Source organism: Homalodisca vitripennis, chromosome 3, assembly GCF_021130785.1.
Source record: "Homalodisca vitripennis isolate AUS2020 chromosome 3, UT_GWSS_2.1, whole genome shotgun sequence".
NCBI lineage: Eukaryota > Metazoa > Arthropoda > Insecta > Hemiptera > Cicadellidae > Homalodisca > Homalodisca vitripennis.
The window spans coordinates 164,161,522-164,182,051 of NC_060209.1; the positions used below are offsets into that span (position 1 = coordinate 164,161,522).

The following is a 20,530-nucleotide window of genomic DNA, read 5'->3' on the forward strand; positions in this document are numbered from 1 at the left end:
GAATGAATTAAAATTTGCAACATTATAATTCATTTGATTAAAAAAATGATGTTTTATGTTTAATGTTAAATTTATTTGTATTGCGAATACTATACTGAGAATTGGCAAAATACTTTGGATTATACCAGTGTTTTGATTTTGAAAAGTGCATTAAAAAAGCAAAGGTAAGTAACCCTGCTTTAACAAAATGGATTTGCATGATGTTAAAGGCTTAATTTAAGCTAATTCGGATTGCCTTTTTCCGTAAAATAAGAATTTGTTTCATTTGCGTATTTTCAGACTCTCAGATAGCCACTGCATAAGACATATATGGATAAATTAGGGAATAGTAAGCAACGAGAAAAAAAATATAAATTACATGCACATGTAAATTACGGTAATCTACGAAGAACAAACAACCCTGAACACAATTTTCCAGCCTCTCTATCTATGTGGGAGTCGTATTTCATGTTACTGTCAATCGTGATGTCCAGAAATTTCCACATCAGGCTCAACCATTGTGTCGCCCATGTACATACCAGGGTCGCACCGAAGGGGAACATTTTGTTTCAAAATAATTGATCGCGTAACTGTCTATTTTCTAATAAAAATAACATTTATATTGGAACTTTGAAATTAATCACAATTAAATATACACACGGTCATTAATAAAAGTTAAGATGGTAATTTAATAAAACCTTTTTCATACTAGTCTTAAATATACCTAGCGGAATTACAATTACAGTACTCGTGTATCTATTTTGTATAGACATTTGGTCTTAATCGGATCACTAGTTTTTAAGTTATGAAATTTCAAAATTGGAGTTTATTATCACCTAAATCCGGTATTATTCGTTGTTATTGATATTAAAACTGGGAGTTATTGTTAGTAAAGTGGTTTGATATGCCGAAACGCAGAAATAAACAAGTTACATTTTAATATAACTCCCGTTATTGTAGTTCTATTAGTTAGTTTGTGGTCAAGAATTAAATGTTGCTGAGTGCTTACGGCAGTTTGTCCAAATGTTGTATGTATGTTTCATCCTGGTTGTGATGCTATTTTCTATTGGTGTCAAATAGCACTAGGTTTGTCCCTATCATTACCGAAACGTTTGTTCACATATACCGATTCGTCAATATCTTCTTTTGACGTTTTGAAAGGAACTCGTGACACAACAGAAACGAATACGATGTACGTGAGTAATGTTAGGTTAATTTGCAGTTGTACGCGCATGGGCGGACCTTTTGCTTTCTATAGTTGCCGTGATACATAAAATTTGAGTTAAGCGTCCTAAACGGTTTCAAGTAGCTCAAGACGTCTAGGACCGGCGCTCACGTGGTCTCGACACAGGCCCTCCCTCTGCGTGTAGTGGCCCATTCAAATTAGTGGCGAAGTAGGTGTCAAAAAAAATTATAGTAGCAAATTGACTCGCACCACTTGCTTCCGACAGTTTGGTCCTCTAATGCGCGGCAAGCCCTAGTGTTAAAGACAGTCTAGCTTGAACATAAGGACGTGCTATCCCTGCTTGATTTGACTGGAGAGGCTGCTTCAGAGCTAGCTAGCTTCCCTTTATTTCAAGGTGGCATGACTGAGATATAGTGCTCGTTATCCATCTGTGGTTCTCAACAGGAGGCGGCCGCTACTCCAAATGCTACCCATCCTGAACATCCATAAACAAGAGCAAAGATCCTTTTTGGACTGTCCAATGAAATGTTTCTCAAGTTCTTGTCCTAAGAGAACAAAAACATCTTAAAATTATGTCAAATTGAAAATATTTATTATAAGCAATTTATTTAGCAAAACCTTGTTCAAGTAAATTTGCGTTAAATATTAAACGTTTTCAGACTCCGAGTAATGAATTTTCAAAGTTGCAGATTGGTTGTAATTTATAATTTGCTTTATATATCTAAACGCAGAAATAAACAAGCTAGCTTTTAATATAACTCACGTTATTGTAGCTCTATTATTTAGCCTCTTTAACGTTCAAACTCATTGTATCTATAAATTTTGATCATCAAGTAAAATGATTCGCGCGGAGACAAAACTATGCGTAAACAGTTGTAGCGACACAACGTTCTATATTTTTGTCGCTCCTATAATTTTGCCACCCAGGATAAGTAACTCCCCCCCTTGCCCTTCTCTAGCTGCGGCTCTTGTGACGAAAGAGATGAAGACAATATTTTAATAGTTATAAGACATATTATTATTTCCAGCAGAAGTTCTTGGTTTTAAGGAATTTATTATACAGGGTGTTTCAACCACCCGTGAAGTATCTATAGCAACCAAACAAGCCGATCTGCACAATTTTATTTTCAACAGTTACCCGCATTTTCACCCCCAAAGAATTCAATACAATTATTTTTAACCCGAAAGATTGCCCAAAAAAGGCAATTTTGGGGGGTAGGGGTCGTTTTTGGAATATTTTAAAATGGGAATATAGGTCATATGATACCTCATTTTAAAGGTCTATGTGCCCTGAGCGTTTTTGCGCCAAAAACTCAATATTATATTTATTCATTAGTACAGGATGTAACAAAATGTCTTTTTAATTTAGGTTATAACAGAAAATTTTGCTGTCAGCCCTCTTCAGACCTTTTATGTATTATGTTTATTACATACTTTATCAAGAAATATCGAATAGCGTAAAATTTTACTTCCTTTTCTAAACAAAAAAAAAAAAAAAATCATAAATCATTTATAAGTTAAAAAACGCAAAAATTAACAAATATTAAATGGCAACCTATGTTGCAAAGTACACGATTTTTAAATCCTATTAAGTCAAATATACGTTGTATTTTAAGTTTTATTCTATCTTGCGCCGTTTAATAATATGGCTTAAAATTCTTATTTGCCTATGTATGTGGTGACACTGGGCAAACCTTTATCATGATCTCTACTGACCTAAAGCTAATTTTGTTTAGGGTAAATCTTACAGGTAATCCACTCTGGCAGTACAAAGTGCGTCCTTATCACAGTGTGCAGATAACCGGGCTGACGAGTCTAGTCTTGGAACATCCAGTTACAATATTAGTTGTTGTTTAAATTTTTCTTGCATTGACTAGCCTTCTGTGTTTGTTTTAAGTTTTGCATAACTATTCTTAAAATACAATAATTCTAACGAAGAGGGTTTAGATATGCTTATGGTGTTGGGGACTGCTTTTAAAACTTTCTAGCTTGTGCGGAAATTTAATGCTTCACCACGACCCAGAGCGATAAACTATACTCGAATTCCAGCGATTGGCTAATCGTGTTCGTTTAACTGGTCGTATTCAGTCAGAACAGAACAAAGATAAGCAGATTGTAATACCTGTTAGGGGGTTGTACATCTGACGTTTTGGCAGGTATTATGATGAATCCTCACGATTCAGTTATAAGGTTAGCTTCCTATTCAGGGGTATTCAGCTCAACGATTTGGAGGATTCTAAAAGATAACAAATTTAAACCGTATCGAACTTCTTTAAATCAGGAGCTCCCCTTGGAGCTCTACTACCTTCATCGAATGAACCTCAGCATTTGAGCAAGAGAACAACTCCAGCAAAATTTGTTATTTTTTAGAGAAGTCCTATGGTGTGATGAGGCAACGTTTCGTAGCAGCGGAGAAGTAAATCGGTATAACATGGGCGATATTTGTCCGTTTAAAACCCCCACTGGATGAGGGAAGTTAACAACCAGAGACACTGGCTTTAAACACGCAACGTGGAATAATAAATGGCACAATTGTTGGTCCACATTTTATCGAATGTAATTTGAATGGTGAAATGTACAATCACTTCCTGCAACACATTCTTCCGGGATTGTTAACGGAATTCCCTGGGCACATTCTTCAAAATGTGTGGTTTCTTCAGGACAGGGATCTATCTCACTATGCAATCAATGTCCACCAGAGTCTTGAACAATATCCTGCCTAGTGAATTGGGAGAGGAGAACCAGTGTACTTCCCAGGAAGATCTCAGGATTTAATTTATTTGGACTATTATTTGTGGAGACGACTAAACGATATTGTTTACAGTACTCGGCCTACAACAAGAGAGAACATGATGTTACAAATTATGAACGCAGTAGATTGTTAAGTGCTGAATAAGTGTTAAATGCAGTAGACACTTTCTCAAACAGAATTGATAGATGTATGTACAACAACGGTGATCACTTTGAACATCTTTAGCTAAGGTATTCTCCTCACTAATCTAGCATTGTTATCTTCCAGCTTATAACCAGAGATTTGCAAAGTTGTCAACTTTTTTAAAGAGAGCAATTCCCCTTTGTTAAGCTTGAAGCTATTGCATTACGTCCCCTAAGGATGCTTTCCAAAGTCTTATTTTTTTCATCCAGTGACATATTTCCCCATTTACTATGTCCTGCATTTTGAAAGAGTTGTTAAACTCATGTAGCCTTTGCTCTTTCTTAAGCACAAGTTTAGACGTCACAAGATCGATGTCGTTTTTATAACTTTGGAGAGATATAGTCACTAGTCACGTTCACTGTTAATTGAGTTAAAATTTTCCAGTAGCTCAGATATTAAGGAAATTTTATTTTTAAATAAGCCTCAGGGTAGCTTCAGGTAAAAATGTTCAACTGATGAGTTAAACGAATAATAATGTCATAAGTATCATGTGTAAAAATTTAACTGTTTTATAGACCGGTCCGTGATTCTCTTGAACCTTAATGACATATACAAAAAAGTGACACTGTAAAAATAAAAATTCACAATGTAAACAGTTTCTTCAATTTTCACTACAGAACTAACACTGCGACAGTTTAATTCCATACACATCCTCCTAGAGCAATATCACTAGTGTCTCTTAAGTGTATTGCCAGCAATAATAAGATACTTCTTGCAACAACGGTCAGTAAGAATAATGCAGTGAAAAAATGAAGGCGAAGCGGCAAAATTAGTTGGTGCGTCCTTATCGGCTGGGTCAGGCGCATATCTACACGACTGATTTTGAAATATTGATTGATGCACTTTGCAACAACAGACTTTATTGCATATGCGCCAACTGCGAGAAGCGTGGCGTGTACCTCGTCTTCTTCTGTTTCAGAGTACCATTCTTAGAATTGGTAACTCAACTAAGATAAGACAAGCCTACAGTATAAACTCACGACTGTTCCTCCGTCCAGCTATAATCGCATCCACCTTAATTGGGCGCGCCTATTCAACGTTTGCGGAAAGTCCTGTTACGAAACAGTGGAAAGTACCACATAAATCTTGTTAACAACCAATGTAGCCCAGATCTGTCCTCCCTGACTGCAAGGTTCTGGTAGTAATCTTGTTGTGTGTGGAAATGCCTTGTTAATCCGGGACTCGAACTCGAATCTCTTCCAAGATAAAATTAAACCTTCGATTAGCTACATATAGTCTAGAAAAAGTCAAAGATGAGATGCTAACCACTCATCTACTACGTACGACAGTTATTTTATATTATAAATAAGTTAATTCTGAGATTGAATTGAATACAATCACTTTGCCGTTTAATATTTTGAAAAAAATATTAAATTTATCTGTCAGTGCTACCGGGCTTCAATACCACTTTCACAGATTATAAATATGTAATCCCGCTCGCTCGCGAATGACTCACTGCGAATCGCGCACGCGCAGTCGCAGTCGCCTCACCGCATACTTGCTTGTACTTGAATATTTTCTGTTTGAGTTTGAGCACGTTAGGCCTGCTTCGTTCACAAAGCAAGAAACGTTTGAAATTTTATTCCAGTCGATTTAAGTAAGTATAAATCTCTATATTAGTCCATTACGTTTGATTAAAACTATAAATCTAAGTTTTTACCACTGACATTCACTGTTAAAGATGATTACCACAATATAGTCTTAGTTTTAGGCTATTCATCTCAGGTTTCTACCGCTCAAATTCGTTTCATTTCAGTAGAGAACTACGGAAGTATGTCAAGTAAACCAAGTCTATGAAATAGTCAGTTAGACGTATCAGAATGAAACCGCTTGTTGGATAATGTTAAGTTAATAATGGTATGGATAACTAGTTACAGCATGATTAAAATAAAAGGACATTTTTATTTTGTGGATTTTGTATTTGATGGAAGTGGTATGGTTTTAGTATTGAAGACATTTTGATTACTTCATTAAAGTTTCTTCAGTACTAAATGGATATTACTTAAGCTACTTAAGGTTCCTTTGTGGATTATTCGGGTAGGGTACGATAAGCGGACCCGGTTTTTTATATTGAAGAATGTAATCATCGATACCTAATTTTCGCATCTCAAATCCTAGACTATCAATCGATATAAAAGTATCTATAGTCCTCTATAACAATCATATGTTTGAAATTAAAATAATTATGGATTTAATATTTACAGTGATTAAACAAATTATTATAAGCAAAATTAGGAAAACTGAAGATGACCATGTTTGCTCCTCTCACAGTTAAGTTACAGTTGTTTCTTTCCCACAAATTTCACATAATGGATTTTTCGTTACGAGTCCAACATGTTGAAGCCATGTAAAACATGTCATCTTTCAAAGCAATGTCGTGTAGTTTTCTAAAATTGACTGCCATTTTTTAATAATCAAATGTTACTTATATGTAAAATTGAAATATTACGTTACGTGTATTATTTGAAAGTGTTTACAGCTGTTGATATAGATTATTTAAGTTATTTGTTCAAAATAATTAATCAGTATCGATTGATTATATCGGTAGTTATGATTAAGTAATATCGTTTGCCAATTTCGATATAAAAAACCAGGCCCGCTTATCGTACCCTACCCGATTATTCCCCCCCCCCCCAATATTAATGAACAGATAATGTCTCACCATACAAAATGAGTATTTGCCATAGACTAAGGATGCTTTGAAACTGGTGAGTCAAGTTGCGAGAGAACTTGCGCAATGGGCATAATACAATAAGTGGACCCAGGGTAATTATCATATTAATGGCTGGAGCGGAAAAATACGAGCTTTGCGTTATTAACTTATTGGAATCGTCCTATAGAACAAAAAAAGGTAAATCTTAAGATCAGCGACTACCGCTCCAATCGCCGTAATTTTTTGCATACTAACACAGGTTAACATAATTTCACCGAAAAAAATAATCCCAATTATAGCTAACATATAAAAACCAGTTTTTCGGCAGTACAATGTTGGAAATACAAAACACATAAATAACAAGATTTTCGACTATCAAACTAAAAACAATGGCCAACCACGGTCGTTTTGATGAGTTGACAGTAGTCACGTACCAAACAGGTAAGTTTCCGATTGACCGGGTGGATCACGTGACCTATAGGACGCCTTCGATTGACCGCCAGACAAAAACAAACAAACCCACATGGACAAGGAATAATTAGTGAAGTTATTGACATGGCGTGCGATAGTTCTTGTCACACGCTAAAAAGACCCTAGCTTGCCTATTCAAAACTCAGATCACGCGATGCTTGCCCACTGCCCTGCTTGCTCTTTTAGAAAAAAATTAACTCGAGCTTGCAAAATCCAAGCCCAGATCACGCCATGACTGCTTACACACACAAAACTCAGACAGAACTAACGCAGGTTTCATTACAGGCAAAAGATAAGCGGCGCGCGTTTATCACTGATAAGATAAGACGAGTTTATACTAGAAGTAGTACCTGGACTACTGCCCTACGATCTAATAAGACCAAAAAAAAAAAAGAATAAATGCACTGTCAGTCAGGTTTTTTTAAATTTTATTTTTTTTTGGGGGGGGGGAGTAAACGGCTACGGCGATAATCGGGACTATTTTTTTCGGTGAAATTACGTTAACCTGTGTTAGTATGCAAAAAATTACGGCGATCGGAGCGGTAGTCGCTGATCTTAAGATTTACCCAAAAAAAAAAAAATAAGGTTTGATGGGGTGGAAATGAGAAATAACGAAGTTCTAGAACATAAAAAATGTAACAACTGTTCACGGGCGGAGTAATATTTCCATGTTGTACATCCACGTCGAGCGTCACGTGACCTTTTGTGACCATGATTCAACCTCGTAATGACGTCATCGGATGCGTCGCCATCTTTGCAAACGTAAATGAAAAATAATACTGAAATGAGCAGAATTTTGATCCAAATGAACAATGTTTTTCTTAATTTCGAGCTACAAATTAATTACTTGTTATCGAAATGAGACGAAGTGCCTCCGGCCATCAGCGCGGGCTCGGTGCTGCCCCACGCTGATGTCAATGAAAGAAAAACATCCCTCGAGATAGTACCTATCAGTAAAATATCAAAAACTCTAATATAAATATATAGATCAGATATTAACAGAGAACACTTACCATTAGTGTGTTGGCGGATATAGCTGAGCAGCAGCAACAAAAAAGTGGATTTTTAAAAATTGCAACATTTAAAACTTCTTTTTTCTTCCAGTATTTATATTGCGTAGTTTGTTCATTGATACTTCTGTATCAACTAGTAAAACTTATCAATTGGTATAAACCTAGCTAATATTCTAAATTAAAATCATTATTTGAAAAAGACCTAATTTAATATATGAAATAATCTCGTAAATATTAAAGGAACCATAACCATACTTCAAACAGTTAGGACATATAATAGAAAATAAGTTGTCTTATTTGTCTCTGTGTACCCTAAGGAATACCTAAAAAATTTATCTGAAAAATTAAGCAATCATATACTTCACGTGATACCCTATAGCCTGAGGTATTTATTTAAACACGTGATCAAATTTAACTAACCACCAAGACAGGCAAACAATAAAAATGCAATAATGAAATTCATATCAACATGTACCCCATCGAGCGCACAACTCACTTTACAAAAGCCCTGTACACACCCCATCGGGTATACAACAGCAGTTGTGAAAGATCGCATGGACTCAATGGGGTACACGTCGTCATGAATGTACAGTTGAGATATATTAATATAAACTACCAAGAAAAACATAGTAGCCTATACTGTATTTAAATTTTATTTTGTTTAGATTTCTTCTATTAACTATAATTTTTATTAAATCATTTTAAAATTCTATATTATTACGTTTGAAAATATCTGGACTTGATACAGGTGATGTTAACTTTGTTTAAATTAATTAATCCGGTAGCTTGGGAAAGTGACGACATTAGTTGTGTCTGTGATTGGTGACGGCAGCACAAAGCAGAAACAATGGGTCTCCGATCACTGTCACATTTGACACCGTTACCACCAGACATTTCTGATTCACTTGTATCGCTTGGTTGTCACTGGCAAACAAAGGGATTGTAAATGGCTACCCAAAATTGTACTTGACTCCGCCATTGCAATACACATAGAGTATACACACAGTATTGTGTAACAGTAAAGAAACTTAGTTACTGAAAATGAAGCTGACTTAAATATAACAATATTACATTATTAACAACTTGCTGTGAAATGGTCAACATTCTTACTCAGGTGCTGGAGGCAAGCTAAGCGGATATTGCAAAAATTACCAAATTTCTCCGATTGGAGATGGCGAATAGAGTTCATCGCGTTTCTGATCGGAGAGTTAGTAGTGAATGTGTTAATATCAGTTGATTATATACCGGTGTATATCAATCATCGGTGTATATCAATAATTTAATTTGTTGATGATATAAATCACCGGGTCTATTTATTGTACTCTGCCCTGTGCTACTAAGGTTGCATAATGTGAACAAGAAATATAAATTTTATAAGTACTTGCTACAGCTGCATTGATGATTGTCGGAAGAGTCAATGAAAAATCTGTTTGCACAGGACAGTGATATCTCATAGTTGTTATTAATTAAAATTGTAATGTATAGTGGTAGTGTAATTTTAAATAACATGTTGTTTTAGGTATGTATATCTTAAGGTTTTTTTTCTTATGACGAATGAAGTTTAATATCATGGCAATTATGGCGTATTATGAAATACATAATTTTAGTAAACATTTAATTCATTGCATGGATTGAATTTTTTGGCCACGTGTAGCCCAGCGGGCACAAATTAATTTCGAGTCTGCAGCAAACCAGTAATACCATGCTGCATCAAACTGCTCGGTGTTTATATTATTATTAACAGCCATAATAAATGCAACAAAGACCTTAAAATTTAATACCACTTATAGAAACAGCTTGAGAAATCAATAGATGAACTTTACATAGCAGAGAGTAAATTCAGCTGATTCTTCAACTTCTATATACAACTGCGATCTATAGAATATTTACAAACGCATTTGAAAAACTAAAGAAAGACTGTTATTACAAACATTCAGTAGACTAATAATGATGCTCACACAGTCTAGGATATTTTAAGAACTATTAGGAATTTAAAGCAGATCGCTTTTGCGACATTAACTCGTCACACAGGCCCAGATAATGCATGGCAATATATTTCATGCAGTGATTCGCAAATGGGTTAATTTATCAACTAGACTATTACTCCAATGTAAACAATTTTCTAATTGGATTCTATGGCCAATTTGATGAGTCATTTATTTATTAAGAGAAAAAGTATATTTTACTGTTTTTTGTCATTTAAGTCTAGACTGGTGTTAATTGAATAGGCTATCCGGCAAGAAAGATAGTAATTGTGCAAATGTTCTCTGTTCACTTTAAAACTTATGTCGTGACATATAGGAAAAACCTTATAGCTCATAAGTACTGATTTAGTTTGTTTTAATTCCATCTTGCTAACTGACAGGGAATGGCAGAAAGAAGAAGGTATCCATGAGTGTTTCGGAATTTATTGTGCATGCAAGCACTTATGTTTTTGACTTGGGATTGTGTAAATATTCAGAGATTAGTTTAAACCTCACATAGTTGCTAAGAAGAATTGCACAGATAATGCAAAGAAGAAGCAACAATTTACTCTGAAGTACTAGCTTTGTTGGGGTTTTATTCATTCTGACCATCTCCAGCATCTTGCAATTCGGCATATGAGCAAGTGCTTGCTTTCTTTATTCCGTAAATATTTACCAACCATGCTAAAACTCACATAGTCTCAAAATCAAGTGCACATATACACACTTGCTATTTTTACTCATGATAACATAAATGTTAACTGATAATTTAAAAACCAATATAATTGCAAAGAGGAAGAACCGATTTACTCTAAATTATTGGTTTTGTTGGATATTTTGTCCTGTTGAAAAAATCCTTGGAATTCAAGTGAATGGTTGCTTTTGTGGTTTGTGATTGTGTAAATATTCACCAACCACTTTAAAACTCACAGTTGTATAGAGGAGTAAGCAATATACTCATAATTATCATGGTACTTTGTTATTATTCGGAGGATTCTATTTTTGGACGAGTTTTTCTTATCGGGGACCTAAAAAAACAATATTATTAAAAAGAACAAACTTTATTTGACTTACTGTGAAAATTATATGTCAATATGACGACGGTTTCTTGTTTTCTCCCTGGGCGAGAAGGAGACCTCTCTGCCCATATCTACTACTTATTATTATGCAATATAACTAGGTTTACATAAATATGTCACTAGAAAGTACCAAAGTAAAAGTTAAGTTTTACTAGCGCTCACGTAATCTGAGCTTGAATTTGGGTACTATCTCAAGGGATATTTTTCTTATTTTGCCAGGCAAAAGAGGAAAAACATCCCTCGAAATAGTACCTATATTCAAGCTCAGATCACGAGAGGGCTTTTTAAGTTATTATATTTATAATATGTATGTATTTACCTACTTACATAGCCTAATAACATATAGTAGATAGGAACAGCGTGGCCTCCTTGCCGACTTCCCTTTCTTAGGGAAGCGGATAACAAGAACTGATTGTTCTAATGACATGTAATTTTCAAAGTATGTCAAGTACAGTCTGTTTTTTCTAATAATGTAGTTTTTAGGATCCTGGTAAAAAAAATTGTCCAAAAATTGTGGCCTACAGATAATACCAAAATACCATTATCAGTTTCTTTTGGATATTTTATCCTGCTGATCAACACAAGCATCTCGTAACCTGGTGCATATATCAAAACCAAGCAGTTGTGACTCGTAATCATGTAAATATTCACTGTTGGTTTAAACTTAATATAATTGCTAAGATGAGTAACCAATTTACATACAATTACTAGTTTTGTTGGGCATTTTATCATCTTGATCGATATGGGATGGCAGGAAGTGAAAGATACCTTTGATGACCTAGGAATCTGGTGCGTATGCAAGTGCTTTGTTCACATGGTTGTGATCGTGTGAATATTTACTAATCACTTTAGAGTGGTTAGTCTAATTAGGAGGGAGGATCTGTGGGGAGGAGATGGAGGGAGGAATATTAAACCAGATTTATTTTTTTACCCGTGTAATCTTATAAAATGTTAAAGTTGAGTGAAGTTTTACGCAGTAATTGTACTATTATTTTCACTATGTACACTTCTTAGAACAACTTCACTCTTCTTAGTAATAATTTTTGAGCGAGTGATAGTTACGAAGCAAGAGAGCACAGAGCTACATTTATTGTTTCCCACCTCTTTGATTCGGGAGTGTGGTTGTGTTTTTGCAAACATGAAATTGTCTACAAGGTATTGGTTTCTTTCTGTTGGTGGTAAAAGCACAAATGATGACAAATGCCTTTAAGACAGTTAGTTTCAGAGGTGTTTCTTCAGGTGCTGGATGTCCTTTATTCTGAGGTCTGAGCCGAGTTTCAAGGTTTCTTTCCAATAGTTTGTGAACTACTTCAAGATTAGTTATTCCAACTAGTTCCTGCCATTCTGAAGCACAAATGAAAGTGTAAAACACTAAACTCATGGTTGCAAAGTGAAAACATGCAGAAAACAATAACATTCTGTTTTGACAAAATAGGTTACAAAGATGCGCAATGTGGTTTGGTAATTAGTTCCTAAATTTACCAATAGAGTGTAATAGTAACAACAATCAAACAGCATTACTGAGGGATTTTACTTAGTAGGCTTACAGAGAAACACCACCAGAGTCAACTCAAATTTGTTTCCAGCTGTCAGACATTGCATTACCAGACAGCTGTATGCAAATGTTAATCATGGGCATGGAGATTGATAACAAAGCGGGGTTGCACGTATTATCTGGTGTGGCAGTTAAGGGGCTAAAGCTTACTTAGTTGAAGTACCAATTTATTACCCATTTAAGCTAATGTTTTTGTTCAATATTATTGTTTTCTGCTGAGAGGTAAAGTTGGCATGTTGAAATGTATAATACGATAAACATCTTAATGATTCATAGCGTTATGAATTCAGTCTGACTACAGCTGTTGATTAAAGTTATATTAGTTGGCTAGTGGCAGGTCATTTTTTAAATATTAGGTCATTTATTATATACTTTTTGACATAATCGATCAATTCTTGACTACAGGGGTTCTTCTGCTGTGGTTAGGCTTGCTATTTATGAAAAGGGGGAAAAAAGATCACTTGTTTTGATTAATATTCCAAGAGCCACTGTCATCGGCTCATAAACTTTTTTGCATCGAATATCAAAACCGTTGTCATCGGCCTACACGCTCTTTTGCACTGAACATCGGCAATCTCATAAGTCTAAGGATCCAAACGGTTAAATTTTCATCGTTACTTTAATCGTAAAAATAATAATTATTTTATAATATAAATATATGAAACAACTATTACTGGGTTTCATTCTAAGCAGTTAGATGTTATATCGCATGTTATAAGTAGGCCTAACATGTTGAGTCCTATGAGTATATTGTACATGTTGTTCATATCACCAGTGATTCCAAGGAGTCATTGCTGGCACCCCATGGGTATCAAATTGGTGATACCCTTTTGTAATGTAAAAAAACTTTAAAAAATCACTTACCGACCAATTTTTTGAATGAAGAAATTTTATGCTCTGGCAGCATGTTTCTATGTTATACCCAAGTGTGCTATACCTGTGCCTTTAGAGTTGTGACGATTTTTACCAACAGTAAAATATTTTCAAATATGGAAACAGTTAAGTAGGGAAAATGGCTCTTTCAGTCTCATACTTATAATTCTGATTAATTATTGGTTGAACTTTAATTTCTTTCATATTTTAATATGATGATCAGGCAGTACTTAAAAGTAAGAAACATAATAAGCGTTGAAAAGCAATTGCATTACAAGCGATAAGAAGATTCGTTATTCATGTGCAGCGCCATGTCTAATCTCATCGCACCTGTTGTGGGGTTGAGGCGCTCACGTGATCTGAGCTTGATTTTTGGATAAAATCTTGAGGAGTATTTTTCATATACTGCCAGCAGTTTGGGGTAGTGCTGAAGTTTCTAATTTTGTGGTGTGGATGAGTTTATGTTGTTTTGTATATTTTGTTCAGTTCAAGATATTTGGAAATTTTGTGTTGTGAGGTAAATTAGTAGGCTACTATTATTGTATCAGAATGGACCAAAAAGACTGTTTTCTTTTTAGTTATTTATGTGATTTAAAATTCTTTGGGTGGAGGCATTACTTTCTATCCGTTTCACTACTAGTTCCTTTTACGTGGTTTTTTAATGTTTATGATACCGGAAACTTATTTTTTCTGTTGTTTTTTAATTTACTCTCTAAGCATTTTCCAATTGGAAAAACAACAATTATTTGGAGTTTGTGGAAATTTTTATGCATTGGCGATTATGTTTACCTTTACCACATTTGCCTACTCTACTATTAATGAACAGAAAACCAGTTTGATATAGTATCTATCAGATATGAAAGCGAAATTCCAGATTATTTGATCCTTAATGCCTCTGGCCATCAGTAAGTTTTCCATATAATCCTTTACAAGAAGAAATTAGGAAATTGCAGTGATTGTCGGTAAATTCAATATTTAACCATTTTTCAGTATAGCATGGAGAATGACAGGTAAATTTAAAATTATTGGCAAGTAGTTATTTCAAGTTACCTTATTCACTCATTCATCTGAAGAATAAAATTAAAAGGTTTAAGTAGGTGAATATGACAAATCAAAACTCAATATAATTAAAAATGGAATTACTTTTCTGCATGGAGCAAAATTTTCGTGTTCTGCATCAGTGTGGTGCTCTACACTTGTTCTTATTCTGACTGAATTAACCTTGTATTGATTACTGGCATCGCTGTCACATCATGTTTGGATATGTAAAATAATAATAGTAAATTAGGGGAAGTGTAACACATTCACTGCTAACATCTCCGATCAGAGACGCGCCGAACTTTTCCTGGGTGCTGCCTTGTCCGAATGGAGACCTTCTCCTATTGTTTTATATATACTCTAAAATCGTTTAGCACCCAAAATGAGTTTCAATATATTTGTTAGCAGTGAATGCGATAACCGCACATGTATCCTGTCATTCTCAGTGACAGCATTAGTAAACTTCACTGAATTTATTATAGATTCAGTTGCAATCAATATAAAATTGCTGGAAAATCCATGGACCTATCAAAGGCTTTTGATAGTATTTGTCATGCAAAATTGCTTAATAGATTACAGTATTGTTTTAATGTATAAATATAATTCTCTCACTTGATTTAGATCTTATCTTTCTAACGGACAATATATTTAAATTCTTTATATGCATGAAAGACAATAAAATTAAAATGTGGAGTTCCACAAGGATCTATTTTGGATCCCTTGCTGTTTTCTACTACATTCAGGGTATGTCTAAGGTTGTACATAATATTGATTTAGTTAAAAGTCAGCTTTATGCTGGTGACTTGAACCTCATAGTAACAGCAAAGACTCAACATGAACTTGAAGCAGCAGCTTATACCCAATTGTCAAGTATCCAACAGTATTTTTTGGACAATGATTTAATATTAAACTTATAGAAAACAAACTTTATGTGCTTTTCAGCAAAACAAAATAGAAATACATTTCAAGTTCATATTCTCATAGATAACAATAGTATCGAACAGCTTGAGAATACCAAATTTGTGTGTTTGAACCTTTATGTTAACCTTTGCTGGGATAAACATATTGACCAAATAATTTGTAAAATTAATTCTGGGCTATATGCTCTAAGACACATGTCATATTTTTGTGACATACCTGTTCTGAAAACTATATTTTATGCTCATGTTAATCTCATAACTCTTATGGTGTATGTGTCTATAGAGTTGCTTCTCAAAATCTTGATAGGATTCTCATTTTGAAAAAAAGCCATAAGAATAATGTTTTAATTTAAAACAGGATGACTGTAAAACAGATTTTTCAAACCTCCAAATTTTAACAATTTACGGCCCAGATGTTTTATAAGTATTCTGTATGTTAAAATAACAACACAGTTATTTCAAATTATATGTTACACCGCATCTATACAATACAAGGAATAAAATTTATACAGTATTGCCTCGACACAAACTTGGAATTCTTTATAGTACGGTGTTATTAACCTAAAAAAAGGCCTAACCTTGACATCCAAAGTAAAAGTTTTATTTCCAACTCCAAATTGTTCTATATAACCCTCTTTATTGTTTGGTAAAAAGTTACACCATTTTGAGCGTCGGGTTATGGGGGGGGAGGGGGAGAAAAAGTAGGAAATTTAGTAGTTTTTTTAGTTTTTTGGAAATTGGTTGAAAACTAAGCTGTTTAGCACAAAGAGTGTTATATACAAAAATATTCTACATGAAATTTTTAAACAAAAAATGTCCTATGCATATTCCCTGTAAAAAATTTACTGTTTCATGAGTTGCAGACGGTGTAAAAATAAAAATGATATAATTTTTTAAGGTTTATTTTTCCAAATAAAGCTATATAGAAATAAGTAAATTGATTTAATTAAAGAGTAATAATATACTACAGTATTATAGTCAAAAAAGAGGCTAAGAGGCACCATAGAAGGTTGAAAAAGTTGAAAAAGAATCACAGCGACAACTACTTGGATCAATTCCCATGCCGACTTGTTCTCGGGTGTGCGAAGCAATGGAAGAGTTTGCAGGTGTTCACAGCCTCTCTTCAGAGCAGCAACGTGGAGTTAACGAGATGCAAGGCAAAAAAGAAACAGTAAGGACTTGCAAACCTTCATTTCTTGGATTGAAGAACATAAATCCGTTCTCTAAATCACCTGAACTCTCTTCCTTGTCAACAGGGGTTATATAGGTGATGAAACTGTAAACTGCGATAAAGCATTTGAAATAGGAGCCATATCCATCAAAGCTATTGAAAACAAAACATTTAAAGAAATACACATGAAAAGAAAGTTTTGCTGTCAAGTCTCTAGCCTCTATAACGAAGTCGGTGAAAATTAACAACAACATGGTATGTGTAAATCCTAACACTCTCTTACATCGGATGGTGTGTACAGTAAGGAGTGATGAGAGATTAGAGGAAATTTTTCAGTTTGAACTCTGTGCCATATCCTCCATCACTGTTTGACGAATCTGGCTTGATGAGGAAGGGGAAAAAATCATCAATGGTGACGGTTTTGGTTTCAGATTCAAAAGAATCATCAAACATCGATGACCCGTGAAAGTGTCCTATATAATTGACGGAGGCCACCTCCTACATCGTGTGTGTCTGGCAACAGCCTGCTACATTTAAACAGATTTGCGAGCAATATAGTGATTACGTATGTACTCATTATGGAAAAGCGACTGTTGTTTTTGATGGTTACGAACGAAGTAACACAAAGGATCAAGAACACCTACGAAGATCACGTTCCAACATTGTGGTCAAAGTAGAAGACACAATCCATGTCAACATAAATCAAAATGAATTTTTAGCTAGTGCTAAAAACAAGATGGGTCTAATAACCTCCTTTCATCGCACTTGCAACAATGTGGTTGCACAGATTTCTTCAAGCATCGGGTGATGCTGACCTATTAGTAGTATTAACAGCTATTGATGAAGCGAAGAAAGATGTTCAAACGTGTGTTATTGGTGATGACACGGACCTTATTAGTACTGTTGACTGTCCACGCACCTTCAGGGAATAAACTGAAAATGGTCGTACCTAAAAAAGGAAATCACCAGGAAAAAGTGTACATTATTTCTGACATTTAGCAAGGCATTGGGGATATGAAAGATGTACTTCTGGTTTACATACGCCTTCACAGGATGTGACACTGTGTATGCTGTCTATAAGAAGGGAAAAATTGCACCTTATAGGAAAGTTCAAGCCAACAACGTTCTTCATGAAAAACTTCTGGTCTTCAACAACACCAAAGCCGACCCCAGTGCAGTGGCTGATGCAGGAAATTACTACTTGCAATGTTTGGAGCCAAAGAACACTGAAGATCTAGATTGTCTCCGCTACCAGTCTAGTTGGATGCACTACCCCCACTTCAGGAGCGTCCAGACTGCATTCATTTAGGACCTACCACCAGGTACAACAGTGGCTGAATGAAGATAAGGATCCACTCGAGTGGGGTTGGAAGAAGATTGGCGACCACCTGACACCAATTACAACAGCACGTCCTGCAGCCCCCCAGGAATTACTGTCCCTTATAATGTGTACTTGCAAAGATGAATGCGTTCGTAATTGTGAATGCAGAAGGAGTGGGTCTAAACTGCACTAGCATATGCAGCAATTGCTCAGGCCAAGCATGTGATAACATGGACAATAATAACATCTTAGACGACGAGCTAGAGGAGGGAGGATAATGTGCTGGAGGATGAGTGAAGTTAATAAAGACATTGAACATTCCAAATTTGAAAGATATTTATGCTTAAGAAGTGAATATATGTTGCAATGTTCCTAGAAAGTTCAGGGTGGGTTTCTCCGTACCACAGGTTTATATGGCCTAGGCCTGTGGAAGCCTCTTTTCCCTTAAAAAAGAGTGCCCCTTGATAAGGTGGTGAGGTTGTCGTTCCTTCCAAGGGCTTATCACTAACATACCACCGGCCACCGGCCAATAGCAACATTCTTTTACGAAGCTTAATTTTTTTTTAAATTATCAAAATTACGAAAAAGTTAACATTTACAACCGTCTGTAACTCTTGAACCATACAATTTAGAGTGATTATGAAAAGGACCATTTCTTATTTAAAATTTAACGTAGAACATTTTTGTATATAACAATGTTTAGGATAAACCGCTTAGTTTTTGAAATATTTACGAAAAACTAAAAAAAACTAGTGATTTTTTCAAATTCCCCCCCCTCACCCCCAAACCCGACGCTCAAAATGGTGTAACTTTTTACCATAGAATAAGGTGACTATGTAGAGCAATTTGGTGTTGGAGGAAAACTTTTACTTTGGATGTTGAGGTTTAGTCTAATTACACCGTACTATTAAGCAAAACACATAAACTACTCAGAAGTAAAATTTTTAAAACACATTCCTAAAAGCATTATTAACATACAAGATAAAAACAGAGTTAGAAAGGTTTTAAAGGCGTTGGTAATGCTTTGTATTGCTTAGAGGAACTTTGCTGTGAGTAATACTTTAATATGTTATCTTAATGTAGTTTTATAGAGTATTATAATTGTATAGTTAATTACCAATTCACACTTTAATATGTTATCTTAATGTAGTTTTATAGAGTATTACAATTGTATAGTTAATTACCAATTCAGCCAATTGACACTATTCAATGTACATAATGTGCAAAAAGGAATAAAGATGGCAATTATGGCATTGCAATATTGAATAGCCATTTTCAGAACTATATAAGCGTCTACCTTGAGATCTTAAGGGATTTTCTTTCCTACCAGTAATACTGTGTCAGCATACATGAGACCTCTACTAGTCTTGCTATAGTGAAGAAAATCATGTAAAATGGCTGTAAACGTGTTTTTATAGGTTTGGTATAATTTGATTTAATTTTTCTTTCAGAGCCTAAAAAATGCCCAAGAAGAAGACGCCAAGAAATGCTTTTTATTTCTTCATGCTGGATTACAAAGCACGTTGCGAGAGGAACGGGGAGAGATTCCCTAATGGCCTAAGAGATGTCCAGCTTGAAGCTGGACCTGAATGGAATGTAAGTAACAAGTCCTTTACGCTGGGGTTCACCATCAATATTATGAATCCTAAAATATAGAGTTTATTTTAAAAGTATTCTATTTAATTATGCAAAAATATTTTAAGGAGTATACAGTAGAAGAATTTGAGTGCAATAAGGGTTTTCCATAATGTTAGGGATGCCATATCATCGGATTTCCCTGGTGATTATTGGATTTTGAGGCTAAAAATAGCTTCAGGAAATTTCTATGAAATATTAAAGCTTTGTTCTTTTTAATTTTGTTATAAAAGTCCGTTACATAACAGTAACTTTTAGTGGAAATCGTTAGGAATGAGTAGTATTTATATTTGCAACTTTATTAAATCATATCTAAACTCATGCTCCCTTTACAAGTTACAGTACTATTTAATAGTCTTTTGCTTTTTTGGCGGGATACTTTTTCAGCTTTCACTCATATTTATTTTGTTGAATTTTGAGAGTATGAAGATTTACATCATCAGCCAAAGTGACATGAGTGAACCTTATATGAGGATGAACTTTTTAATAACCTGCCTATAAAAGCATGGCATATATGTCTATTAGTGGATTTACAAATGTTGTAAATAATTGGCTCGTTTGCAACACATTTTGTTCTGTAAATGACTACTTAATCTGTAATATTAGTACTTTAAGTTTTTTATAACTAGTAATTTTGTTTATATATATATAATTTCAATAAACATTGAATCACAAAAAGTACATGCTCCGCTGGGAGTCGAACCCGGATCTCTCACTTGCCGGGTGAATGTGCTACC

The 20,530-nt window shown here is 34.7% G+C and overlaps 1 protein-coding gene across 2 annotated transcripts in view; it reads left to right on the plus strand.

The window, feature by feature from the left end:
• The first annotated feature begins 5,552 nt into the window (after positions 1 to 5,552).
• Positions 5,553 to 20,530, plus strand: part of LOC124357742 (protein maelstrom homolog) — a 68,535-nt gene continuing 53,557 nt past the window's right edge. For both annotated transcript variants that reach the window (XM_046809763.1, XM_046809764.1), the window contains exons 1-2: positions 5,553 to 5,697; positions 19,610 to 19,754. In XM_046809763.1, coding sequence (XP_046665719.1) covers positions 19,620 to 19,754 — 135 coding nt within the window. In that variant the 5' untranslated portion in view covers positions 5,553 to 5,697; positions 19,610 to 19,619. The remainder of the gene's footprint in view (positions 5,698 to 19,609; positions 19,755 to 20,530) is intronic.